This window comes from Lacerta agilis, chromosome 6 (genome assembly GCF_009819535.1).
Source record: "Lacerta agilis isolate rLacAgi1 chromosome 6, rLacAgi1.pri, whole genome shotgun sequence".
Lineage (NCBI taxonomy): Eukaryota > Metazoa > Chordata > Lepidosauria > Squamata > Lacertidae > Lacerta > Lacerta agilis.
This window is the reverse complement of record NC_046317.1, coordinates 44,329,753-44,357,498: the sequence shown is the minus strand read 5'-3', so window position 1 is coordinate 44,357,498 and position 27,746 is coordinate 44,329,753. Positions and strand designations below refer to the sequence as shown.

The following is a 27,746-nucleotide window of genomic DNA, read 5'->3' as shown; positions in this document are numbered from 1 at the left end:
CATCCTTGGCATCGGAAGGTCACAGGACTGCCAACTCCTCTGTCAGCGAAATGAAAATGACACATCTCTGCATCTGGTATCCTCAGTGTTTCTGCTTTGCCACAGAGTTGCTAAGGTCTTTTGCATAATTTCCTGAAGGCATATAGAAATGATTGCTTCATTGTCGCAGAATGCATGTGTGCGCACACGTGACAAAAAGAGAGATTGTGATGTGTTGAGGTCATGTGACATCCACGTATAACAGACTCCAGCACTATCTTTCTGTCAATAGTAGCTCAGGCCAATGCAGAGATGTAGATTGGGTGGGGGAAGGTGAGAGGAAATGTTTAGGATCGTAGCAACATCCTTAAGAACATATACCTGGCCACTAAAATAGTTCAAAGGCCTTTGACACTGAACATCCTGCCTGCTCTCCCAGGGCAATTCTTAAGTTACCTAACTGGTGTGGCTGATGTTTCTGTGATTCCCTCCAGGCCAATGTTTTATTGTGGGCATATTTTGCAACATGTGAATTAGTGGCAGATTTAATAATAATAATAATAATTTTTATTATTATTTTATTATTTGTACCCCACCCATTTGGCTGGGTTTCCCCAGCCACTCTTTATTATTCCTCTTTATAAGTTCTGCAATACTTTCCCAATGTTTGCTATCCAGAGGGCCTATAGCACAGTAAAAATGGGACAATAAACCCAGAACATCTGCAGGAAGTTATGGAATGTGTACTGATTGGAAATGAAGCAGTCTGACCACCCCAAAACTTTTGCAGGCGCGAATAGTATTGAAAGCAGAATCGTTTATGACCACCCTGAAAGCATCATGAGCACAAACATAATGAGTGTACAATAAAATTGATGTCTGGAGAGGGCCCCTTAATTATTATGTCCCACAGGTGAAGTGATGTCTAAAGCAGGGATACCACTAGGTAGGAGGGGCAAATGACATGATAACTCCCCATATCCATGCCATAATGCCATCTGGCCCCAAGGAGAGGTGAAACTAGCAGTGACATGGGGAAAGAATTATATTATCTGACACACTACACAGGCTACTTGTTTCAGCATCACCAGACTAGTGTGAGAAGTTAAATAAAACATAAGAAGTGGCCACAGATAACAGCCCTTGTCACTTTTAGGAGGTAGCTCTCATTTGGTCTTTGCCTCTGTGATGTGAATGAGATGCTGCTAACACCAACTCCCTCAGGCTTCCATTCAAAGCCAAATACTGCCTTAAACTAACTGGCCTAGCTAATGGTCTGAAGTGCCAGTCCATTGTTTCTGTTAAGGTACTTTCCAACAGGCAGGGATTATGTAGTTCCATCAGTGAAGCTAGGTTGGGCTGTGTGTGGATGGGAGCCTTATCAGGAAAGTCATATTAAAGGTGCAGGAGCCTAGCTCAATTTCTTAAACAGTCACTGGGCAACCCCACTTGTAAGTAACCTAAACCTATCCTTAGCTGAGGAGCTGCCCTACATAGGTTTCATGCTGTTGAAATAATATATTTGGGAGACTGTCGGTCTCCACGAGGCCTTCTGGTTTACTGCCCAAGGTACTGATGGTAATTAACATCTAAAGCGAGATGTACATTAGTAGCTTAAAGCACAGCAACTTTGTTTTCCTGCTCAGTGTTTCAAGTTGCATTTGTGTGTTGCTGTATGCACCAGAGATACGTCAGGGACCTGTTTGGTTTTCCCATGACTGCAACTCCGCCACCCTAGAATTTATGAAGCTGTCATCTGACATGTGCAACAGCTGTCTCAAATTTACACCCCTCAGCTTCACTGCAAAGGGAACAAGGCTTACATTTTCTAATCAGATGGAAGCTGGTTTGGGGAAAATAACACAGCAGTATCCCCGGCTTGGAACACCAGTGGTGAGAGTGCACTGGAACCAGAGTGAGCGGTAATGTGTACACAGACTAAGTTAAAAACTGCTCTCTCCTATCCCCGGAACAAAGTGTGCAATACACTTCCATTTGTATAACTCTCTGACTGGCAATTAAGTGCTATTCCTGTCAAAATTGTTTTATTATGCAGGTAAAGAAAGCAGTCTGGGTTAGTCAGAAATCACTTGACCGCAGCTGGACCCCCGCATCGCTTTATTTCCTCTAAAAAGAGATACGTGGAAAGTGCCTTTTGACTTCTACTTAAATGTCAGATTTGACCCGGCATCCGTGAACACCTGTAGCTGGACAATAGATCAGACCTGACTGTTTTCAGGAAGTGGATGGCAAGTGCGTGGATGAAGGGTAACCAAAGATATCACTGGAATCGATGGAGCCACAGGGGAGCTGCAACCACGGCAACATGATAACATAAGAATAGGTTCGACATTTGATCATAGCCAACTGTATACTTATGGTCGAAACAAAATAGGAAATTCTTTCCAGTAGCACCTTAGAGACCAACTGAGTTTGTTCTTGGTATGAGCTTTCGTGTGCATGAACACTTCTTCAGATACGGTATACTTATGGCACATTCTTCATGTATATGTGTAAATAAAACCATGATGGGCTTCTTCCTTCTGGGGAAATGCACTTAAGATAGAGTTGCACCAGTGAAGGAGCAGAAAGGATTGAGCACCCCTTCCTCCTGCTATTTATTTGCTCCAAACCACCCCTTCCTGATGCTGCTTTGCAGTTAAGCAATAGGGCCCATCACGGTTTCATTACATGCATTTATGTGCAGCTGGTAGCTACCAGTAGACCATAAGGCTCTGTTGATGGCATTTCAACAAATTTAATCCAGTTTTGAGTAGCTTTAGTCAGCCAATGTACTTTTCCATTTTATTTTGGAATGTGTGTATGTGTCAGAATGGCAACCTATGCATCATAAGAAAAGGGGACACAGATTTGCACAATATTTGCAGTGCTAATTTATATGCATGGATGCAATAAAAAAATACAGTAATTTAAATATAAAGGAAATACATCTCACCAACTGTGTGGCCTATGTGCCTACTTCTCACTGTTCTCCCTTGTTATGGTTCCTTATCTTCAAACCAAATTTGGCTCAGGTAGCCCTTGAAATAGAGGACTGTACTCTGCCAGCCATTCAAATGGAGGAATGTCCCCTTTATGGTAGGACACATGGGCATCCGTGTTGGGGTTGGGGTGTGTGTGTGTGTGTGTGTGTGTGTGTGTGTGTGTGCACGCACAGACATGCCTGTAATACTTCCCCATCACACCCTGCCTACAAAGATCCTCTGCTCTGAAGCTGATCTTTGCTGTTCATAGAATCCTCCCTGATTGCCAAAGGTAGGTTCCCTTAAAATGCATACAGCAGTTTCAGAGAGGTGTCAGTTTTTTTCAGGAGTGTGGCAGGAAGAGAAGGAGTTTCTGGACCCCTCCAAAATTTGACATTCATGATTATTCGGTGCTCATGATGCTACCAGGGCAGTTATACACATTCCCACTTTCAATGCTGTTTGAGGTTTTGGGGTCGTATGGCTTTGTTTCCATTCAGTATGTACCGGTATCCTGTAACTTCTTGCTGGTTTACTTTTGTCCTGCTTAAGTCGTGTGCAGCCTCTCCAGACAGCAATACAGTGGTACCTCTGGAGGTCCATTCTTAACCTGAAACTGTTCTTAACCTGAAGCACCACTTTAGCTAATGGGGCCTCCCACTCCCGCTGTGCCGCCAGAGCACGATTTCTGTTTTTATCCTGAAGCAAAGTTCTTAACCTGAAGCGTTATTTCTGGGTTAGCAGAGTCTGTAACCTGAAGTGTATGCAACCTGAGGTACCACTGTAATGAGGTAGCATTGGGGAAGCATCGCAGAATAAACCAACAAAGCAAAATAAACCTGCCACTAATGCATTATCATTGTGTCAAGGACATATTGAAGAATATACCTTCAATCAAATAACAGTCTGGAGAGATCCCCCCCCCCTCTCTCCCAAGGTTCCAAGGCTGCTGAAGTTCATGCAGTTAATATCACATCCAGTTTGGACAACCAGCTATATTCAGCTATGAACCATAGACACAAATGGAAAAGGAAAGGTGGAGGCTCCTTGACTGAGAACAGAACCCTATTAGCTTGGCCTAGCACTTTAGTGGCTACAAGGGACATTAGGCCATAACCAAATATTTCCTCTGCCCTCCCCCACTCCTCATGAAGCACAGAGGCATTAACTGCCACCACATACACACTCTAAGCTGTGCAAAAATTATGTGAGTGAGACAGTCTCCACGGAGACCATGTATTTCAAGTGGCAGGCTGCCCAGTCCTCCTGCAATGCCTTTGATGGCTCTCCTCATTGAACTGTCACTTTAAACAGCCAATGATTTACCAGGACAGGGGAGGGAGCTGGATAAGGCAGGGAGGTAGGGGCGAGGGCATTGGCAGGTCCTTGCAACAAGCCTGAGCAAGCTTTAGCAAGATGAAGGGTATTAAACAGCTTCTACAGCCTATCTCTCGACCACGGATGTAGCAGGACTCAACTTCTATCAAGCCCACTGGCCTCTGTGTGAGGCTTCATTGCTTCCAGGTAAGATAGGCCAGACTCGAACATCACTGTGGTCCATCTTTATAAATCACACCTTTTGCTGACTGAGCAAAATATTTTGCTTATGTTTTCAGTGATTTTCTCACATGCTCTGAAACTCGTGTGTGCTGTGCACACAAAATCACTTAATGGGAATTAATTACCTGTAATCACATTTTAGTCATCCTTTTTGCTTAATCAGTATCAGGTGAGGTTAAGCATGTGCCTATTTTCCACCTAATGAGTATTTGAAAATGGAGGAGGGAGATTTGTACTATTCTGTTTAGTTAATCTGACCTAAAATGCAAAAGTTTACCAGATGGTTGTGAGAATACTCCCATTACTTTCAGTTGAAAGACCCAGGGCTTTTTTTCCGGCCAGAACATGCCCAAACTCAGTTCCAGCACCTGCCAGGTGGGTGCCATTGCCATTATAAGAGAACAAGGGAGGTCTTCATGATGTGTTCCAGCACCTCTTTTTCTAGAAAAATATCATTGGCCATGAGAAATCATTCCTTTGTTGTTGTTTTTCTGTGGTTGTTTGAATAAAGGACATGGAAGTCAGTTGAAAAAGTAATAGATCTGTACTGTTATCATGTAAACGTTTCCTTAAAAGATAGGGTTTCTAATCAAATTAGCCATATTTTACTTAAATTCCTAACCTGCTCTATCTCCAAGAGCTTAAGGCGCCTACAGTCCTACAAAAATGTTATTACAAATAGTCTATGCCAAATAAATCATAGGATTAAATAATAATAATTAAAACTGGGTTTTTAAAAATAGCAAAGAAAGGAAAGGAAATCAAGTCTTAATTTATCCCTACATAGATGTGATCTCTAGTATGCACCCTCACACACCTTCAGGCAGTTTGTAGTATGTATTGCTTCCAATCCCAACAGAAAAGAAGGGAAGAAGGCTCTGAAATAATTTTGCAGCTGTTCTTTCCACTCTTCCTTCTTGGTTTTAATGTCCCTGGCAATGGCCCATTTATTCCACTTCCTTTGATGTGTCCCCCCCCCCCCTTAAGACTCTTGCCTCATAGAATCTGGAGTTACAGACTTATGGGAAAATCTCAGTTTTCATGTGTAATTTTTAAAAGTAACAAAACTACTTCTTGGCCTTTTGAGCTAAGGGTCTAACTATTTCCTGCAACAATTGACTAATTCCTTATAACTTGGCTTGCAGCAGTATTCTAGAAAACAACCAGTTTGGGGATGCAGTTTCAACCAGAGAAGCAATGGGCAGGACCTGCTTTCAACCCCACTTTCTAGAACCACTCTCTCCCCTCCCCAACACTTTTTTTCTTGATGGACAGATCCAGCCTCTGAGCCTGGATGTGGTGGACCAAGGAAGGAGTCGGTTCTTCTATCCCAAGCGCCATCACTCTCTTTCATCCGTCTGTTCTTTCTTAACGTATTTTTCCACTGCCTTTTTGCCCAATAATGTGCCCGCCTCACAAGGCAGTAAAACCAAACAAATCAAGGCATAAATCTCAATAAAAAACCTGCAAACTTAAAAACAAACCTAAATTAGCAACAAAAAGCATCCAGAAATAACAACATAAAGTCATGCAATGACATTCTCAGATACTCTGGCCACATAGACATTTGTACGTTGCTGGTTTTGCCTGGTGTTTGAAGGAGGGAGAGTCAAGTTTTTCTTTTTGAGGAATGCTCATGTAAATAAACTTTTGTCCAGATGAACAAAGAAATGGGTTGCTGGAAGAATAGTGGCCCTAGTGAGCAGTAATGTATCAATGTAATTTAGTTTTTCTTTCCCTTGTGTCCTAGGAGTTGGTTACCACTTAGGCATGGCAGAGCAGCCTCAGGTACTGTCCCAGGAAACTTTAAACCAGACGATGTCCTCAGAAGGCACAGACTCTGGAGATCCGAAGCCAGGGTCACTCACTCTCCCCCTGCACTCCCAGTCAACAGATATGGCACCCAAGCCACTACTTCGTTTGCAGAGTATCGAAGAAGGGAAAGCCCCCTTTCCACCATCCCGGAGAAGCTCCATCATGAGCATCCTCAATGCCCCCTTTCCCAGCAGGAGGAACTCGCTGGCTGCTGGGGGAAGGCGCCTCTCCATTGGACCCTGGATGCATTGCGGTCGAGTGAGTTTCTCTGGGTTACCACTCTTTGAACCCATGCGGGAGACACACTATGAAAATAGCTACAAGACGAAGCCAGATGAAGGCTGCAAATTTAATGCCTCCCAAGTGCAGCAAGTTCTTGAGTCTGTCCTAGCCACCTACCTAGGGGATGCCAAGTATAACCCTGCAAACGGTGGGCAGGTGGCCAAGAACCTGTCAGACATCATCAGGAACAGAGTCAAAGAGCTCATCCCACCTCGCTACAAGCTGGTGTGTAACGTATTTCTGGGCCAACAGGCCAACCAAGGTCTGCGCATTGCTAGTCAATGCCTCTGGGATGTGGAGAATGACAGTTTTGCATCTGCCACTTTCACTAACTCATCACTCTTTGCTGTGGCCACAGTTCATGGACTCTATTTTGAATGAGCTGGCTTTGCTGATCCTAAAGTTCCCTCTCCCTTACCTGTTGTGCCTAGCTAGGAATAAAATAAATACATAATGTGACTTGGGTAGTTACTACCCATATTTAATTTAAGCTAATATGAAACAGTGGAAGAATTTAATATCCTTAGTATCATTTGTCAGATAAAAATATATTACAGCACAGTCGTATCTTGGAAGTCAAATGGAATCCGTTCCGGAGGTGTATTCAACTTCCAAAACATTCAAAAACCAAATTGCAGCTTCTGATTGCAGCCATTCAGAAGCTGCGGAAGCCCTGCTGGATGTTCGGGTTCCAAAAGAACATTCGCAAACCGGAACAATCACTTCTGAGCTGGTGGCGTTTGGGAGCCAAAATGTCCGAGTTTCAGGGCATTTGACAACCAAGGTACGACTGTAATATGAAATAGAAGGGTTCTGATGGCTCAGGAGCTATTAGTTTCTTTTTAGCTTATAGGCTGCTTATTTACCTACACATAGACAGTACAATATAGAGAGAGTAATATTTTCTAGCATCATACAATTCCCAAAGACATGAAAGAACCATGAGTGCAGTGAAAATAGCTACCAGCACAGTTTTGCAAACACTCAGTTTACAGAGCATTAAACTAGGTAGATTCTACAGCAGTTCTCAGGCTTCTGCTTGGGCAAGATGTTGTGTAACCACTTGTGCAAGCAGAAGAACATTGGGAATCTTTTCCACAAGTAGAAAGGTATCTTTCTTCATGCACAAGCTGTAAGAGCCTGTATCTGTGTCTCCCTATGACCAAATACAGTTGCTTATGGAAAACATGCATCTACTGCTGATTCAATACCTATCAGCATCAATGAGAAAAGCAAGTGCAAAAGAGGCATGAAATATTCATAAATATGTATAGTGTGGAGATGACTCAAAGTTAAGACACTGGCTTCAACTGTAACAATCCTGGATCTGGGTGCCTGTATTTGCCATGAATTCTCTGCAAGGTGCTATAAGAAGTTACAGGCTTAATTTAAACCCGTTGCTAGAAGATACCGTTTTTCATGTGAGTGTGCTTTGACCAGCTTGTATCTGTGCAATTATCTGATTGTGCCAGAAAAATAATTCCATCTATCAACCCACTTGCCAGTACAGTGTATCTCAGATGAATAAGAAGAATCTCCATGAGACTCCCCCCCCCCTTTTGGTAGGTATGAGGGTGTGGTGAGGAGATGGAATAGACTAACTGCATGACCTCAGGAGGCTCTAACATCTTAAAGGAAAAGTTAAATGGACCCCTGACTGATAGGTCCAGTCGCGGACGACTCTGGGGTTGCTTTACTGGCCGAGGGAGCTGATGTTGGTCTGCAGTTTTTCCGGGTCGTGTGGCCAGCATGACTAAGCCACTTCTGACGAACGAGAGCAGCGCACGGAAACACCGTTTACCTTCCCGCCGGAGCAGTACCTATTTATCTACTTGCACTTGATATGCTTTCGAACTGCTAGGTTGGCAGGAGCACGGACCGAACAACGGGAGCTCACCCCATCACGGGAATTCAAACCGCCAACCTTCTGATCGGCAAGCCCTAGACTCTGTGGTTTAGACCACAGTGCCACCCGCATCGCTTTCTAACATCTTAAGCCACCTTAATAAGCTTTTCACATAAACTATGCTGCAGCCAACATTCAGAAAAAGTCTCAGTGCTGATTAAGAATGACTACTTTCTTCACCCTGATAAACATTTGACAAATCAACACATGACAAACAAAGGCTACAATCCCATGCACACTTAATGGTGAATACATGTACATATAACCAAGCATTAAGTTTAACAAGCCAATCGCCACATATAGGAGGAAGTGTTGGACTAGGACCTGGGAGACCAGGGTTCAAATTCACACTCAGTTATGAAGCTCATTGGATGACTTTGGGCCAGTCACCACCTCTCATCTTAACTTACCTCACAGGGGTTTTGTGAGGGTAAAATGGGAAGGGGAGGACCATAAATACTGCCTCGAGCTTCTTGGAGGAAAGGTGGGGTAGAAATCAATCAATAAATCCAACAGGGCTCATCTTACGGAGTTTGCCATTGTTCAGTTTTGCATGGTAATTCAATTAAATACAGACATATTTTGGCTGTTGCCAATCTGAGAATGACGTAGGAGAACCCCCTCAGTCCAATTAAAAAACAGCCAGCTGGCAATCTTACACAGAGTACCTCTGCCCTAAAATAACTCCTTTCCATTTTTTACAACAGCTGCCCCATTTCTGCAACACCACCAAGAGAAGGGATGTCAGGGCACCAAACAAAGCAGGTGGCTTTGTCTCACACACACTGTTGCACATGACCTCAACCCAGAGGAAATTGCTTTGCACACTCATCAAAAATAATAGTAAAATAAGAGGCTAGAGGTAACAAGGTGACAACAAAAGCAGTCAGCAAAAGGTGAGAAACATACGCCAAGTACCTCCAATAATTCCTAAAGGGGGTTCATTTTGGACAGGTCACTAGAGAAATCCTGCACCTACTATACTGTGATAAAGGTAAAGGGACCCCTGACCGTTAGGTCCAGTCGCGGACGAATCTGGGGTTCTGGCGCTCATCTCACTTTACTGGCTGAGGGAGCTGGCGTACAGCTTCCAGGTCATGTGGCCAGCATGACTAAGCTGCTTCTGGCGAACCAGAGCAGGGCACGGAAACGCCATTTACCTTCCCGCTGGAACGGTACCTATTTATCTACTTGCACTGTGTGCTTTCGAACTGCTGGGTTGGCAGGAGCAGGGACCGATCAACGGGAGCTCACCCCGTCATGGGGATTCAAACCGCCGACCTGTGATAACCGCCGATACTGTGATAAGGTGCTGCAAATTGCACCCGATGACTATCAAAGAAGCAGCAAAAATCACAAGCAACAATAAGGACACTTTATGTTTGTAGAGGGATTTTTTAAAAGAACAACCCACTAACACTACATCTCAGCTCAAAATTTAATTAGCTGAGTCTATGCAATGTCTAAATCAGTTCTTACAAGCAGGAACATCTTAGCCACATTCGAACAGCTGCAAGAGATTTCTGTACTGGACATAACTTCATGCTTGAACCAGCCTCTAGCCATGTTGCCTGTGTACAGGGAAGTCCCCAGTGTTCATGCTCTGCCTAGACCAAAATAGCCTGTTTGTTACTCATGTGCTTTGGTAACCACCCATTTGGATAACCACCATGCATTGTGCACAGCATGCCTTTGAAAATGTTCCAGAAACTTCAATTGCTCCCAAATAGGCCTGCAAGATTAGATGTTTTGATCATGTTACAACAGTGCTGTCTCATCAGCACTGACTTCCAGTCAATTTCCACTCCCAATTCCCAATTCTGTTTTTGATCTTTAAATCCCACTCAATGGCTTCCTCCCAGACTTTGAGATCAAGTTCAGAGATCCCTTTCCAGGTGACCCCAACAAGTGCAGTAGACAGCTATTGGGAAGAGGGTTTTTTTTTTGGCAGTGGGACTCTCAATGTGAAATTCCCAACAATGCACCTTCTTTGATTTCTTTAGCACCAGGTGGATTTTGTTCCCCAAACTAAGTATATAAAAGACTCCTTTTTTGCTGCTGCTTGAGTGGAAGTTGTTTTTTATTATCTGCAGCCAATGTTGTGTTGCTAGCTAGCACATGATGTATGCCTACTGTCTATGTAGGTGCACACCTGCCAAGTTTCCTCTGGGGACATGCTAATATATGGAGCAGCTTTCCATACCATGAATATGTTATAGTAGTCTAGACCAACGAAACATTGATGCAGCTTTTTAATTGCCTCGCCGGCAGCCCCAATGAAACTCCTAACCACCAATGAGACACTTACAAAGTAACCATTGTTCTTTTGCTTTTAATAAAAATGAGTTTTATTGTAATCAAGACAGCTGGGTTTTTGGAGACATGGTGTGCAATGATTGACAAGACACAGGTGCAAAATAAATAGCTCATAAATACATAAATAAATCTTAGGATGTTCACACCATTTAGGCTCCATAGCTGGACAAATAGTCTTGTCAAGTTCAAAACATTAAACTGGCAGCTTCCAACGAAGCCGTTCAAGTCTGTACCATGGCAATTTACAGAATCCCTCTGCTGCATCTTGGAATGAAAACAGCTGAGAAAATGAGGCAAATAGGGTGTTTCACAGTCTCAGCACAAAAGGAAAAAAAAACAAAACCCATTTGCCTAATTAGTGTAACAGTTCCATTACCCAACATGTACCTTTGCAGCGTCGAGTGCTTAGCAGCAGCAGCACTAGGTGTTTGAATTAACCCTGATTTCAGGCTGAAGATTCAGCTATCCTACCTCTGTTCCTCCCAAATTAAGGAGTTGTAGCAGTTCTTCCCTACCAATTTCAGAAGGCAGCCAGCTGGCTCTTCAGCTAACCACAGTCCCCCAAGGATTGTGGTAGCCCTATCACAGCTAAAGCAGGGAAGCAGTTTGTCTGATCTTGTGGCACAAGTTGCCTCTGCGGCATTCTGTTTCTGCTGCCCTTCTTAGCAGAGCAGCCACACCCAATTCACAGATTTCTTGTTTGGTCCATGAGTCAGAACCAGCCAAGGATTATGCAAGTGATGCAACTCTGAGCAAAAAGAACTGCAATCCACAGGAAGGCAGCGGTAGTGTCGCAAGAGCCTGAAATGGCTCACAACAGAAATCACTTGATTTAGCCTGAATACATGAACTGGACTCACAGCCCTCTAACCCTTCAGACTCCGAGATGCCAAGATCCAACAGCAGATTTGGCATTAGGCACTGGGAAAAACTCAGAATTTTTTTTTTTCTTTTAAAAAAAAAGATTTGCTATTACCCTCACTACTTGTTTCCCATGGAGTGTATGGATCACAGATTCTCCCCTCCCCATCCACGAGCCAATGTGCATAACCATCTGTGCAAAGGCCACACAGGAGTAAAGGCAATTATCTCTACTCCTCCTCTCCAATGTGGACTGGAGCAGTCATGTCAAAGCAAGTGAAAAAAAAATCCCTTTTGTTTAACAATAATAAAAAGTCATTAGGTGGCTAGCATCCCAGAAGTTGATGGATTCTGAAGAAGGGCTTGGCCCAATCCAAGTGCAGTTTGGGTTTTGAAGTTTTCCCTTGTAGAAAGGCATCTGACTAAGGAAGAATTCTGATGTCTCAAGAGTTGCCTTCTCCTGCACCGTTAACATCACAGCTCTTGGAAGAACAGAAAGGGCCAAGGATACCAGGTGTCCACCCTGTAGCCTTATGCATCCACTCGCTGTTGAAGCAGCTTGAGGATGTATTTGAGCCTACGCTGGAGCTCCGGTGAACAGCCAAGTTCTGCAATGCTGCTGAGCTTGTAGGTGTAGGAATTCCTGTCACGGTTTATGTAGGTGAGGAGGCAGGTGTGGTCAGGTTTGCTGAAGATCACCTTGGTATGATCATTGTAGAAGTTCACCTAGAATAAAGGAGATGGAGCACAACAGACATTTAATACTTGCACCCAACTCAATTGGGTATAGCCATTAACCACGGCCTGTGCCTAGGTATCTGCTAGCATAGCCTTAATATGGAGCATAGTTTTCTGCCCTCACCACAGACATCTCCATCTAAGTGGAAACAAATAAAGGGCAAATTGCTGAAGGGATAGGAATCCAGATTTAGAAAAGGGCCTATGGGAATCAGATATGTGCTTTAAAATGTGTTAGAATTCATAATTTCAAGATACCAGCTGCTACTCAAAAACAGCAGAGTAGCCGTAACAAACCGAATCTGCTCTACAAAGCAGATAGCTCAGCATCTACTTTCAGCTCAGCAACCACATTCTCAGAAGCACTCCACAGAAAGCTTCTTTCCAAAGCAAAAGGCAACACTTCAGATTATACCCCAACACAACAGTTATAGCAGCTGAGCCAAGGTGTGGATATGAAACACCAGCATGTGCCACCTCCATCAATAGGTAGGACACAGGGCCTATGTAATCTGCTTAAAGGACTGGGTGCCATTATTACCTGAAAGGTTCCATTGCTAAAAAGCATCAATAAGGCCTGATTAGTCTTCACCCATTGTAGAAGGAGCGGTGGAACCTGTCCAGTCTCATCTATGCTGGGTAAGTCTCCTCCCTGGGATTTTTATTTGGGGGGGGGGGAGAGGAGAGAAGGGAAGAAAAAAGAGAAATTAGAGAATCATTGACACCACATGGCTGGCTTAGTCCTAGCAGTTGTTTTTCCGTATAACTTTATCCCTAACACTAATGCCAAGCCAAGGAGAGGATAAATACCAGCCAAATTCAAAGAACATGAATTAGCACATCCGTTTAATGGATCATCTCTGCTTTGGGAAAGGAAGTCCTGCTCCATCCATCAGTTGAGACTTTTGAGTACATGAAGTAGTCAAAGATGTGAGCAGGCATGGCAAGTCAACTAGGAGTGCAGAATCCGGCAGTAAAGAGCCCACCAAATACATGCTTTGGTGTTTGGAGCCACGAACCAAAGTTTGGCCAATATGATGAAAGCTTCAGTGCTTCCAGGTGTCTCCCACAAAACAGTCAAGGGAGGCTCTTTCTATGAACCTTGAATATGGTCAAACATACTTGAGAGCAAGGTGGGGTCGTTCTCTGCAAAAATGCAACTCGTGTTTTCTGCATCGAGCTGAGTTCTCAGCAAGCCAATGCAACTAACTCTGTACACACATACCAACTACGCCAAGCCAGGCAGCTGCTCACCTTCATTAGATGCTGTTCCATATATGAGGCAAAGTACTGCAGGACACCCATCTGCCCCTGCAGTTGCTCAGGGACAGCTGAAGCCGGGAAGGAGAAATGCTTGCTGTTTGTCAGGTTGTAATGCACTTTCCTGAAGGGAAAGAGAATGCAGTTAGCTACAGTAGCCAGACTGGTCATCAGATATGGATTATGGGGCAAACAGATGCCAGCAGGTAGGTACACATGGCAGCATCAGGGGGAAGAGAAGCACCCAGTTCAGTTTGTGACATATGTAGACACTGCTCTCCAGCCATTTGGTGCAAGTAGCAAAAGCCACCTCTTGTACCAAGTGGATCCCATAAAACCTTAGCTTCACTTTATGAAAGTGGTCTATCTGCTATGCTCCAAAAAGGGGGGGAAAGTGTCTAACATACCCTTAAAGGTTGTCTGTGCCTTATTGAATCAGACCTTTTGCATCATCCCAAGACAAACCCCCATGTGGGCAAACACAGACTGTCCCCACCACCATAAGATCATAAAGATAGGGCCTGATTCAACTAAGTGCATTCAACCAGCTGGAACCAGTGCAAGGGTGCCTGCTATTGCAAACTGCACTTGCCCTCCTCTCCTCTTCAATCTACTCTGGGTGGGTTGGCAGAACCCCCAGAATACACAGGGAGAAGGGAGGTCATTCTGCCTGGCAAGCAGAAATGCTCACACTAAAAGAATGCTTGCTTTAGCACAATGTTCAACTCCTCCCACAATCTAGTCCTCTAGCCTTGCTCCAAGTAGGGGAAGCCCCTTATCCCATGCTTGTGGGTTACCCAATAATTTGATCCATACAATATCTTGCAGTCCCCCTCACCACACCAGAAGGTGGCTAGTAGGACCTGAGCCCTAGTCAAGGTAGGCCATGACTACACTTCTACACTTCCCAACCTCAAAACCCTCCAAGGAAGTCTGTTTCTTCCACTCACTTCCAGTTGGCAGAGAGGGCCATATGAGTTCCATCGTTGAAGAGGACACCAATGCTGTGGTTGGAGAGCTGATAGCCAAAACCATACTTGTTGGAATAGTCCACCCACTTGCTCACCCAGACAAAGTGCTCATGGCAGGCCAGGGAAGCGGGATTCCTCTCAGCTGGACAGGGAAGAAAGGTACTCATTAAATAAAGCTAATAGGTTCAAACCTATTTCAAATGTGGTACTGAAATGAGGTTGAAAGAGAAGAGGTCATGCCTGGGATAGGAACAGAATCAGTCTCATCTTTCCCACCCCCAGATGCTGCAAATTAATCATTGGATTACCATTTATCTAGATAAATAGGTATATGGACACACACACACACACACACACACACACACATACCACCCCTTAGTTTCTGCATTCCATCAGGATGCTACCTAAAAGGAGGTGGCGCTTATTCTGGATGACGACAAATATCAGGTTACTGAGACCCAGGGAGCCTGATGTTAAAAGCCTCTTTAGCAGGTTAGAGGAACTAGGGCTGCACCTCTCCTGCTTCTCCTCCCTAATACCAGCATGCAAGACAAAAGTTCTTCCATTTGTCTCTAACCATCCCAGGGGTTGTGATACGCCCTGAAGCTTAGGTTACCTGGTGGCATGACAGACAGACAGTTCTTCAGAAGACCAATGGCTGATTCAATGACAGATGATGCTGTGACACAGTCTTCAAAAACTAGTGGGTGGGGGAAAGAGGGGAAGAAGATAGTTAAGTTTTTACAAAATCAGCTTACATGGGCCAAGCTCAAGAGATTTTCTGCTCCCGAAGCTCAAAATTCAAATGAGAGTGGGAAGAGAAAGGCTGAAGAACCTGTTGACCCCTTGCCTCCCTGTTGCTGGATTACAACTCTCATCATCTCCAACCACTGGCTATGCAGTCTAGGGCTGAAGGAAGTTGGGGCCCAACAACCTCTGCAGGGCCACAGCTTTCGCATCCTCAAATTAAGCCACTTCTAACATTAAGACCTACAGGACACAGCCAAAAGGCCATTGAACCCAGAATAGAATTCATTATCTAACTATGAACAGAAATGAATTTTTCAGAAACAATGGAGGATGTGACAGCAATGGCCCTCCCCAATTGTCTCCAGTAGCCAGAGTTACCCCGCCTCTAAGAATGGATTTGTTGTTCAGTTCCGATGACTGATAGGCATTGTGAGTCTGAACCTGCCAGTTCAGAGTCAGTCTGCTCAAGACTTAAACTGCTTGTTGGCCCTACTGTCCACGATGAAGTGCTTTTCTGCTTTGCTCTTGAAGGCCCCTCTACCACCCTGGGACTAGTCCTGACAGACAGCAGATTTCATCTGACCAAAATACACTGTTAAGGAGGAACCGCTAATTGAGACATTGCCACTTCTCACCTTCACAGCTGCTGCTAGCCATTGTCCCACGAATGGACCTGGAGATAGATTTCTGTGAGCCTTCCTCTGCTACCGTATCTACTGGGCTAGAGCCGGGACTCTGACCATTCAAAGGAGTGACCTAAGGAGACAGAAAGTCTGATCAGCACATAGCAGGGTAACTTCCTTGTTTCTCTTTCCTTCCTCCGAAAGCCACAACTGAACAGCCAAGTTCCTGCAGTTAGTTTACCTCATTCCCTTCGACAGTTTTGTGGCTCAGTTGCCTACAGATGGAGGTCTTCACAAGGCCTGTTACCAGCTTGGAGATATCATCTCTCTCTTCTGAAGGAGCCTTCTTGACTAAAGTAAGAAGAATACGAGTTAATAAGATCCCAACACAAAGTCAACAGGACAGGGCTGCTGATATTGATTAAAGTAGACTCTGTCAAGTACATAACATTAGGGGTTAGGGACTGACGTGGAAGTTCTAGGGGCTGCTCTAGCTTGGCCACTTGGTATTAATTTAAGGATCCAAGTGGCAAGCCTCCTTTCCCCATATTCTTCTATTCCATGCATCAGGTGGTGAAGAGCTGCAGTGTCTAGAGTTTACTGCCAATCCTAGTATCTCCCAGTTTCCCAATCCTGCAGATGAAGCATCAAGGGAAAACTAGTGGCTACCTCCAGGCAGGACCAACTTATTGGGCTCATGCCTTGCTTGTGTGCTTCCCAAAGGCATATTGTTGGTCTTGGCAGGAACCAAACACTGACCTAGGTGGGCCTTTGGTGTGACTGAGCAGGGGTCTTCTTATTAGGCAGAAGCGTGAGCGTAAGTTTTCACAGGGGAATAAGAAGAGCCAGCTCCCAGAACAACGTGCAACTTACCTTTTGACTTTCTTTTCCCAAAGAGAGTCTTTGTGACCTTTACAAACAGGCTCCTGGCAGGGTTGGGGGGGTTCAGTTCTGGCACCATCACACAGCTGCTGGGCGGGAGCTTATCAGGCGTGTATCCCTTGAAAGTTGAGGAAACTAATTAGCAAAGCTGAGCTATGCATCAGAACAGATTGTACACAATATACTGGATCAATGCCAGCTTCTTCAGGGCCCTATTGCCATTCAACAGGATTTGGCCACATTCACAAGTTTTGCAAGTCCTCTAAATGACATGCAACCTTGGAAAGGGTATAATAACAACCAGGCAGCCCAGAACAAAGATATCTGAGGATTGTTAAGCGATAATTAGAAGCAGGATGTAATTATCTAAATTGCAGTCCAGGCAGGATCCCAGGAGCTAACACCCATATTAATAGAACACTGCCATTCCAATAATGGTGGTGGCCCAGTCATAGACTCCATATGAAAAGGAAGAAGTTATCACCCCAAGAAAGAGACATTGCCACTTCTCACCTTACAGCATGTTGTGTAGCCTAGCTTACTACCTTGGCAGTGACATCGCTAGAGCACGAACACACACACACAGACACACAAGATTGCTGCTCACTTTGGTGAAGAACTCATGGTCCAAGATCTCCTCCAGCGTGAAGCGGTCCTGGGGGTTGCGTTTCAAGATGCCAACGAGCAGGTTCTTGGCTGGTAGGGAAAGGAAGGCTGGGAGCGTGTATGTGACATGCTTGATGCACTTGTAGGTCTCCTTGAGGTCAGAAGTCTCAAAAGGGGGGGTCCCACATAGCAGCGTGTACCTGAGGGGTGGGGAGAAGAAAGGTGGCAAGTGGTGAATTCACTCAGTGCTGGGGAGACTCAAGAACAGTTCTGGCCTAGCAGCCTGCCTTTGGCAGCCTCCATGAGGCACATGACTCAGCAACAACTCTGGAGGAAGTCTGACAGGCGGCAACACCCAGTTAAGTGCTCCCTGTAATGAAGCTCATAAGACTTTAGGCTTCAGGTGCTCGCAGACCGGAGTCACATCCGGAGAGCAAGTGACAGCCCTTCCATGTGATCAGAGCTAGCAAGCCAAGCCTTTCTAGAAGAGGTTCTGTGCCTAGCAGAAAACAGGGAAAGGAGAGAATGCGGGATCTCCCCTTTGCAGTCACTCGGTTCAAGGCCACTCTTCCCTCATCCCCCAGCACTCAAGATAAAATTTCCATTTACTGCGCTGTGAAAACTTAACAGGAAGCTGTGGCTAACCAGGGCAAAGAGAGCATAAGGCACAAACTATTTTTTAAGACAACACTCCGGAAAGCAGCCAAATAGCACCTGAACCAAATAGCCAGCCGTGAACCACAGGCCAGCCACTTTTTCCATTTGTTCTAACGAAATTGTCAATAAGATTGTGGAAGATAAGCAGCAGCTTTGTGGTGTTTCGAGTTTCATCAAATAGATATGAATTTAAAACAGACCATCTTATATATGGCCCAGAAGTACATTTAAGCAATCATTTTGGGCAAAGCTTTATGGGTCTAGTTGCAGTCAAGCTATGCTAGCAACATATGCTCAGCATACAAGCATCTTCTATCTAATACTCAGACCGACACTTCCATCGCTCAGGGGATCCAACAGGTAGCCTGAATTCCACCCTACTATCATAGCCAAGAGCACTTAAAATAAATTGGTAAAGCCCTCAGCTTTCTATCAATCACTGAAAAGCTTCAACCCCTACTTTGCCTCTTAAGATGCCCTCGGTAAGTGTTTGTGAGTTTCATCTAGTGCAGAACATGGTGCACTATGCTGTCAAGCTGACACAAGCGCTTCAGCATTTGTCGGAAGCAATAGGGAGGCAATAAGCACTTAGCAAGGAGCCCTACAAAGCTGTTTGCGATTTGATCCCAATATAGTTGAGCAAACTGTTTCCTCATTCCACCAATCTCCAATAACCCCTACTTCAATTACCACCTCTCTGTTTGAGCCCCAGATAAAGGGATATGCAGTGGTGCTCCGTGGCTAACTAACAATTTTCCACACAAAGCCATCAAAATGCTAAACATTTTTTGATAAGAGGAATCCTTTGTTTGAATCAAGGTGTCAACAGCTGGAATTTAGGCTGCTTGGCTGCATGCAGACTCCATGCTTCATGCATTTAATTTCACTGCAGTTTCTCTTTAGGGTTCCTGCATTTGCTTCCCACTCCAAGCTTTCGATGGTAGTCTTACTTTTTAGTACTTAATCTTAGACAAGCTTTAAGTTGTGCTAGAGCATGCAGCCAAAGAATCCTGCTTCCTCTCATTTAGCTATACAAAAAGAGCTAAAAAGCCAAGAAGTTGCAGCACTGAAACAGGCCTGCAAGAAGCCTTCAGAGGGGGGAGGGAGTGCTTTGGACTTACATGACACAACCCAAAGACCACACATCTGACTCCGGCCCATGCCCTTGTCGCAGGAGCACTTCGGGGGCAAGGTAATTGGGGGTACCACAGATAGTCCTGGAAGCCAAACACACATAGGATCATTAGTTAGGCTACAGCAGGGATTCCTTGCCACCCTGCCTACCTTTGATGCAGCAGTACAATAAGGGAAGTTCTGGCAAAGGAAATGCTGCTGCCGGAAGAGTAAAGGGGAAAGGATATGCCTCAGTGGTAGAGTGCATGCCTTGCATGCAGAACTAGGTCCCAGGCTCAATCCCTTGGCTATCATGGACAAGTGGTCTGGCTCAGGGCAGCTTCGTTTGTGACATCTTAAGATCTTCTACCATAGACCATGCCAAGCCACGCCGACTTCAATGAAGTTTCTACAGAAATACCACTTTCACAACATCCTCTCAGATTCATTTCCTACTGCAAAGATTTAAGCTGAGTAAACATGTACCTGGGGAAAGTTACAACATGCGTTTCAATTAACCACAGAACTCTATTTTAAAAAGGTCCCTTTTTCCCTTTTTTAAAGAGTTCTACTGTTAGACGTTGGGTGTCCTCTTTTGCAATAGTACAGGCTGGATTATAGTTTCTTAACTCGAAGCAAACAGTGAACAAGGTTTATTTTACTACAATAGGATCACAGCTGATCAAGTGGATAACAAAAACCTTGATCTGACAATATCATTCTGCCAGTTTTCAAGGCTGCAACTGAGGCTCTGACTGGCACATCTCACTGTAGCTCCTTTTCCAGCCACCTGGTGCCCCTGCAACATGTGAATGAACCAACCAATACCATACTACTTTGCTGTGTGGGCCTCCCAGTAGCCTCAGTCACATCTTTCTGACTAGAATCCCAATAGTACTGACTCGGCTGTCCCTTGCACCTATATCCACTCACTGCTACCCCTGTTGTGTGTAAGAACCCTTCCCCATCCAGAACTCCTTTCTATGCTGTATGCTTGCCCATCGCAGTTACAGCAGCTACCAACACTTTGCATGAGGCAGAAATCCAATATAAGGTTGGGCATTGTTTCTCTCTGCTGTGCAAACATGAGGCGTCTGCCTTAGACAGAACTGCACACACAGTAACTGCTTTGTTCCTTTCACCACCAAGTTCCAGGCTGAAGCAAAGGAGTATTTCAAGTCCCAGTGTCCCTGTTGTGCTCCAATTCCCCCTTCCCCAAACGCACACAGCTGCAAAGGGGGGCTGGGCGGGTGGGTGGGATAAAAAGGCCAAGGAGACACTGTAAGAGAACCTCTTTACTCTGGAATAAGCTAGGGCAGCATTCAACAGAGAAAGAGCATACAAAAGTAATCCACCTACTTTTTTCGCTGGTCTGCGGGCTCTTGTCTGGCAGCCAAGCCAAAGTCTCCAACTTTCAGTTCCATATTTTCATTGACGAAAAAGTTACCTGCAACAGAAAACAGGGCTCTAAATGTCAAACATTTTGCAACTGTTTCAGCAGTTCCTCCTCTAGATACCTAGAAGTCAAAGCTGTGCTTATTCCCCACAGAGCAGCATTTCCTGAATAGGTTTTATTATCTAGAAACCCAGTTTTTGTATTTTTTTTTAATGCAAGTTTCTAAGTTATAAGGAGATTAGATGGTGTCTTCTGAAGGTTACTTCAACCTCAACAATACAAATTCGCTCCCAAATGAAGAGAGCAGCTGTGTTGCACATACCCAGTTTCAGATCCCGGTGCAGGATGCCCTTAAGGTGGAGGTATTTCAAGGCAGAGATGATCTGTTTGAGGTAATATCGGACCTCTGCCTCCAGAAGGGTGTGCCGGGATTTCCAGATATGTGCCAAAGACTGCAAGAGAAAAGGTTTGGTTACAGAGATGCTGCTTGCAGACTACTATTAGTCTAAGAATGGCTAGTTGTCCTGGTGTATTGCAGGCAAGAACCAGGCTGGTGTAGTTGTTCCAGTATTAGTATTGGAAGGACCATATTCAAAGGACTCCTCAGCCATGAAGCTCACTGGGCAATGCTAAGCCAACCTCCTCTCAGGTTCAAAATAGTGATTTGCGCAAGTATTCCAAAACACTCACACACTTGTCTTCCACTATCAGCTTCTCCTCCTTCTCCCATCCTAAACCTCTGAATACAGCTAGGGATGCGTCTTCATGTTTTATGGCTTCTCTCAAAATAAATCTCTTTTCAGAGTCTAATCACAAAGATTCCAATATTTGCTACAATGTGCCCTTTATACAGGAGGCTGGTCATGAGTCCAGGGGGATTTACTAGACCTCTCCCAACAGTTATTCCAAAATGGATGTGAAGACTGCAGATTTAATCATGCAAGGCTTACAAGCAAGCCAAATGAAGATAAATGAACTCTATTAAACATCAAGGAATGCAACTGAAGTGCACCGAGAAAAGCCTCTAGACAGCAATAACCAGTTCTGTTTTAGCAAAATGAAGTTCCTGTGTGAAATCCTGGATCCGATCCCAATTCTTGCTATACAAGCACTATTCCAACAAGCAATCCTTGCAGGGCAGCTTTATATCAAGTTTGATCTATCCCAGAGCAGCCAAAGCCATTACGATGCCAGTGGCTGACTTACTGTGTTTACAGGGGTTTGAACTGCAAACAGAGAACAAGCAGCTAAAATAGCATGACTGTTATGCATGGCAGCTGCAGCTTCCATGCCAAGGGCACCTGTATGACAGATTCTTATGCCAGCATTTGTGGCGCTGTATCATGCAAAGCAGGAGTATCAAATGTCTAACAGCAAATGTGCCAATTCAGTATCGGTAAGGAAACCTGCCTGTGAACATTCCTACATTCCCAAGGATGCTGAAAGAGGTCTGCCTGACTTACATGGTCCCCAGCACTCCTGGGAAATGTCTGACGGCAGTACTAATTGCCACTATTACTGGTCCTACTGCTTTGACACAATAAGAGGCATTCTAACCCAGCGACTCCCTGTACTGCAGTAATATATCCCACCTTTTCCTACCATGTATAGTCATAACAGAAAACCATACTTTCATCCATTGTACCCAGGGGAAGTATCCAGTGGATGATATATCTAGTATAAAGCCAATAGGCAGAGGCCTGCCTCAAGTTAGAGTTCAGTGCAAACCATTCTACAGGTTCTATTTCTGCTGCCCTTTGTTCACAGTGCAAAAAAAAATAAAAAAAATCGAGTCCAACAGAAATAAAGTATGCCTGAAGGGAAGGTACAGGTTCCCTGTAGAGAAAGAAAAGTTGGGACTCACTTTCCTGCTGCAGTGCTCAAGGAAGATATAGATGTTCTCCGTATCCTCAAAATGATGTGAGAACTTCACGATGTGTTTGTGGTGCAGGTCTCTGTGCAGCTCGATTTCATTGATGATCTGGAAGAAGCATAATCAGAAAGTTTTAAGAGTTGGTAGCTAGGACATGGCCAACACCCCAGCTATCCTCATTCTGCTTGGGACTCGGAGCTACATACCTTCTCCCGTTGGTGTGGCTTGGCCACTCTGCTGTGAGGAATGACCTTCACTGCATAGGTCTTGTTGCTCGAGAGGTCTGTCACTTCATAGCACCTTGCAAATCCACCCTGCAAACCAATAAGGCAGCAATTAGGAGGGTGGGCTAAAGAAAACTCCTTCCTTTCCTTGATAGATTAGCAACTCATGGGAAGCATCTCATGTCTCATTTCCCCCTGGCACCTGTACCATCAATTTGACTTCTTAAATAGAAATAGGGGAACCGCAGTCTTCAGCCAAAGTGCTAGGACTACCGGTACATTTGTCACCAAAACTAAGTCAACATAAAACACTAGCTGAGGATAGATTTTTAAGGCTCTTCTTTTAAGGTATCACAAGTTACTGGAAGAACTGCCTGCTTTCATTCATAAGGGGTATCAGGAGAGGAGTCCTTAGTTCAGAAGGTTGGTTGTACAGCATATGCTATACTGTATATACAGACAATCTCCAGTTAAAAGGCTCATAAATAGTAGTGGAAAGACCATTGCTACCCTGGAGGTCTGCTGCTTGTCAATAGTTGGACTTTGGACTGAGGTTCATGTCCCTGCTTGCAACATACTCAGCATCCTCTCAGATCTTCACCTAAGAGCACTGAATGCTAGGAAAGATGAAAACTAGAACTAGACACATCAAGACCACAAAAAGCCACAAAAAAGATATCTTTTTTGTGACTGTGTTTGTATTGTATGATTTGCATTTTCTTTGTTGTATATTTGTGTGTGAATGTATTCTTTTAAAATATTTTGAAATAAAGATTATTTAAAAAAAAAAGACCACAAAAAGCAAGGAAACAGGATTAGGATGGGAACCAATTCAGATCTAAGTAGGATGAGATCACAGAAAATGCAATTGCCCCATGACTAACAGCATTCTAACCTGAAGTGTGAGAAACATCTAACATATGCCTGAGATCACTGCCTTAGCACCTCAGGCAAAGTATACCAAAACAGGAACCCAGCCAGATGGCAAGAACTAATGCAAACTCACCCTTCAAGTCCTTTAAGGATGGACTGCTTCAAAACATGGTCATAGTCACTTAAGCACAGTAATGTCTCAACCATGGTGCTAAGGAACAGGCTCAATAATAAACTCAAATATTTCACGGGCTTCCAAGTTTTTTTTAAATGAGAGCGATCCAGCATCACAATTTCAAGTTTGGGAAACATGCCCAAGACATTTCCTTCATTCCATTCCATTCCTCAGTGGCACTGCAATATATTGAAATTATAACCTAGGCCAAGTGTATGGCTCGATAAAATAGAAGTTCCATTCTAAGTGAGGAACTTCAACAGAGGAAGTCCAGCATTTGTGTCCTGCCCCTTTGGATATTCAAAATTTATGGGCAAGTTTGTGTAACTTGAAAACCAACTTATTTTCATAATGGTAAACAAAATATTCTAATTCAAACATTTGAGCATGTTATGCAGTGAAAACATTCCATTTTAAAGAAACATTTTCACTTCTGACTATGGTTTAGCACATTCTCCAGGCATACATTTTATTTCATGTTACAGCTCTCACTATCCTAGAGTTTGTGTCTACAGTATTCCTTTGGGTCTCCCCACACCCACTGTCATCATGCTTTTTTTAACAGAATGTGGTTTAGTTCTTCTCACAAGACAACCAGCACTGAAGGAGGACGAGAGACAGGTTTTTCCAGCTGTAAAGAAAATATATCTTTGCTGCAGCCTACACCTTACCTAAAATAAGCCTCACACCTATACAACATCCTGAACAAAGAGAAACCAGTTTCTCAAAATCCTAGCTTGGGCATCATCAGCACAGTAACAGCTCTGGCTGGTATTGCCAGAAAGGATCTTTCAAAGAAGCAGTAAGAACAGGGGTTGGGAGAGAGAGAGAGAGAGAGAGAGAGAGAGAATTATACACACTGCCAAATTTAACATTAGCTCTACTGCGTTTGGAAGTGCCAAGACACCCCCATACACAATGAGCAGATTTTCCATATGACACATCACATTGTTTGATGTAGGGCAAAAGGAACCAACCGACACACCCCCTCCTTCAAAGCACGATCTTTGAAACAATGCCAGCTTTGCTCACCAAGAGGAGAGATTTCCAGTGGAAATGCTGCTGCTTTCCCCCACCCCCTACTCTGAAACCTGATTACACAGATTGCTCAATGAGCAAGGTGGTTTTGAAGGGGGGGGGGAATGAATCAGAAGAGTTCTAAGGCAAAAAAGAAAAATATATGCACAGTCTGGGAAACCAGTGTTTGCAATGCATATAACCAGTGCAGTCATGCAACATCTCAACAACTATTACCACAACTTTACTGTTCTAAAATGTTCTGTCATCTTTTTTCCTTTCTAACTGTCAACAAAAAATAGCATCCTTTTGCAGACTTTGTTACTAAACCAGCTGCTGAGCAAAATTTGCATTTGCCAGGGAATGATGCTATCAAATGGAACAAAGGATGAATGGAACCCTGAAGCCCTGCTCCTTTAAGGGGACAGCAGATGGAAGGTCCCTTCTCCAATCACTGAAGTCCTTGCCTACAATCCATTTGAGCATCTTTAGCAAGCATCAGATATGTGCTTATTATTATTATTTGGATTTTATAAACAAGAATAATGTTATACAAGTATGTATACCAAGTTTTCTCATGTCATTTGTATATCACAAAAATAGCATAATAAATGTGGAAAATATCTACAACATACGTTTCAAGCAGAAACAGACACCACCCTTCCGAAACCTCCATATTGCAGATTAGCAAGCCTCCAACAGCAATCTACTGCATGAGGTTTTTGCTAAGCAAGCTACAGTACTTGACACTCCTGGATAAACATGAGAAACTGTCAGGATCCAATCCCCAAGTTGTCTGCTAAATTTATTTTACATTTATGCCCTACCATTCTTCCAAGGTGGTCACAGTATCATAATCTTAGCCCTGTGCAGAACAGTTGGCTGAGAGGATGACCAGCCTAAGGTCACTCAACAAACTTCATGCAAACATAATTTTAAATATGGCCATTATACATCCCATCCCAGCACTCCAATCATGATATCACACTAGCTCTTTAGAAGGTGTAAGGAATGCTGGTCAGCTATTGTAAAAAACTTTCCCCAGCACCTACTTTGTTGAAGTAGGACTATAAATAATGCAGATTAAGTAATCTAAATCACCAACCATATCCCTTCCCCGCTCCCCCCCCCCCAAAGACCTGTGGTCCATGTTGTACAAATAGTATAATACACTGGGGACCTGTTATGGCATCCCAGAAGAACATATTCACTGAATTAGACCAGTAGCTGCAGTTCAGCATCTGCAAGAGAACCCAAAACCTAAGGAAACCCACCAGAAAACGGCTTACTAGTCATCAAAGGGCTAAGAACAACGATTTGAACATCCGGTTCCAGATGCGCTTGACTCAGTCAAATGGAATCATAGCTGCCTTGGAGAAGTACTAAGAGATGGCCTATTATAATTTTTCGCGAAAAACAGCAGCCATTTCCCGCCTCCTGTTCTCTCTTTCACACGCACACGCACCAAACTAAGACCCACTTGGGTAGCTTAACCATTTCTATCTAGTCTTCTTTAAAAGCTCCAGTCGCTTGTTGGGACGATTCCTCATTTGGGGGTGGGGGTGGGGGTGGGTGGACGGGGGAAAGCGCACTAAAATACGAAGTGGGGGAATAGATGACGACGAGTAGTTAGATATTAAAGCCCCATCTGCACCCGAAGCCCCACACAAAACGAGATGGGGGGGGGGGTGAGACTAGAGAGAGAGAGTCGTGCCTAGACATGCCTGCCTCGGATCAAGCGAAGTCTTGGAGGGGGAAGGAAACCCTCCACGCGAGCAAACAGAACACGAAGAGGGAGGATGGGAAGCGGACGAGGCGCTTTTGCGTCCTTTATCGCGACAAGCCGCGGGTGCTGCTGCTGTTCGTCACCATATGCGAAAGTCTCCTCCGTCGTAACTCGCGGGTAGCTTTTTGGGGGGGGGGTCGAAATTGGCCCTTAAATCCACGATCACTCACTAACGCGCGCCAGAACCCAGCCCGGGCCACACACGCTAGAAGCCGGCCGGCTTAGACTAGAAGGCAGCGGAGCTGTGAAGGGAGAAACTCCTTCGCCTTCCAGTTCCACGTAGCCCACCGTTCTCCCAAGACACCGCAGGTACCTTTCCAAGCAGGCGGCCTTTGCTGTAGGATCTGCCGGAGACCGGGTCGTTGATGATCCGCGTAGGCTCGGCTGGCTTCGGCTGTTCTACCCGGTCGGATTTGGGCGAAGCGACCGTGGGAGGCGAAGGCTTGTACAAATCCGAGCCCACCCCAGTGTCGCCGAACGGGTGGGGCTGGAGGAAGCAAGCGGGCTCCATGGCTAACGGGGCCCACTTACTACGAGCGGGTCGGCCCTCTCCCCGGTATTTTCTCCCCAACGTCCGCACAAAAATCACGTGGCGCCCGGGAAGTTTCGCGCGCACACGCTGCCTCTACCCGCGGCCAGGGAATCCCGTGGCTTTTATCAATGGGCGCGGCAGACGTCACCGGCTAGGGAACCCTCCCTCCAGCCAGGGGGCGGGGTTAGTTTCTTAAAGCAGCCGCTGCCCGCTGGGAATTGCATGACGACTTTCTTTTTCTGCAAGGCCAAGGGGAAATTCGGAAGAATGCATGAAAGGGAACGAGAGAGATAAAAATAGCTTTTCTTCACTTCCTTTCCCCCGACCGAGGCCTTGGAGTATTAACAGTGGGAGAGGCAGGCAGACCAATGAATCAAATCCAAAGTCAGTTTGAGGCGAGCTCGGTTTTCCTAGCACAGTGAACTCCAACCCATGAGCTGCTAGTTTATGCTGTGGGGAAGATCCTCAGCAATTCCTCATGTAGGGTTGTTTAGTAGGGCTCAGGAAAGGAAAGGAAAGGAAAGGGAGAGAGACCACATGGGACATCATCCTATAGTTTATGTTGAG

The 27,746-nt window shown here is 44.7% G+C and overlaps 2 protein-coding genes across 2 annotated transcripts; one reads left to right on the top strand and one right to left on the bottom strand.

Moving 5' to 3' along the window:
* Positions 1-6,257: 6,257 nt before the first annotated feature.
* On the top strand, positions 6,258-7,049 carry TCTEX1D4 (Tctex1 domain containing 4). Its single transcript, XM_033151013.1, has one exon. The coding sequence runs from the start codon at positions 6,294-6,296 to the stop codon at positions 6,999-7,001; it is 708 nt and encodes a 235-aa protein (XP_033006904.1). The 5' UTR covers positions 6,258-6,293; the 3' UTR covers positions 7,002-7,049.
* Positions 7,050-10,842: 3,793 nt separating this feature from the next.
* PLK3 (polo like kinase 3) lies at positions 10,843-27,275 on the bottom strand. The gene is made up of 15 exons (XM_033152269.1): positions 26,961-27,275; positions 22,779-22,886; positions 22,564-22,680; positions 21,022-21,151; positions 20,663-20,750; positions 19,312-19,407; positions 17,535-17,733; positions 16,919-17,045; positions 16,287-16,396; positions 16,058-16,178; positions 15,289-15,372; positions 14,652-14,814; positions 13,696-13,825; positions 12,983-13,093; positions 10,843-12,429 (listed from the first exon to the last, which is right to left on the bottom strand). Exons 1-15 carry the CDS (start codon positions 27,156-27,158, stop codon positions 12,235-12,237), a joined length of 1,977 nt encoding a protein of 658 aa, XP_033008160.1. The 5' UTR covers positions 27,159-27,275; the 3' UTR covers positions 10,843-12,234.
* Between the last annotated feature and the right edge of the window lie 471 nt (positions 27,276-27,746).

Bases quoted from the DNA above. Each gene is read 5' to 3' on its own strand.
- TCTEX1D4 (XM_033151013.1), top strand. From the start codon at position 6,294: ATGGCAGAGCAGCCTCAGGTACTGTCCCAGGAAACTTTAAACCAGACG.
- PLK3 (XM_033152269.1), bottom strand. From the start codon at position 27,158: ATGGAGCCCGCTTGCTTCCTCCAGCCCCACCCGTTCGGCGACACTGGG. The intron at 22,887-26,960 runs GTACCTGCGGTG...ATTGGTTTGCAG, and splicing joins AAGGCCGCCTGCTTGGAAAG to GGTGGATTTGCAAGGTGCTA. The intron at 15,373-16,057 runs GTGAGAAGTGGC...CCCACCCACTAG, and splicing joins GGCTAGCAGCAGCTGTGAAG to TTTTTGAAGACTGTGTCACA.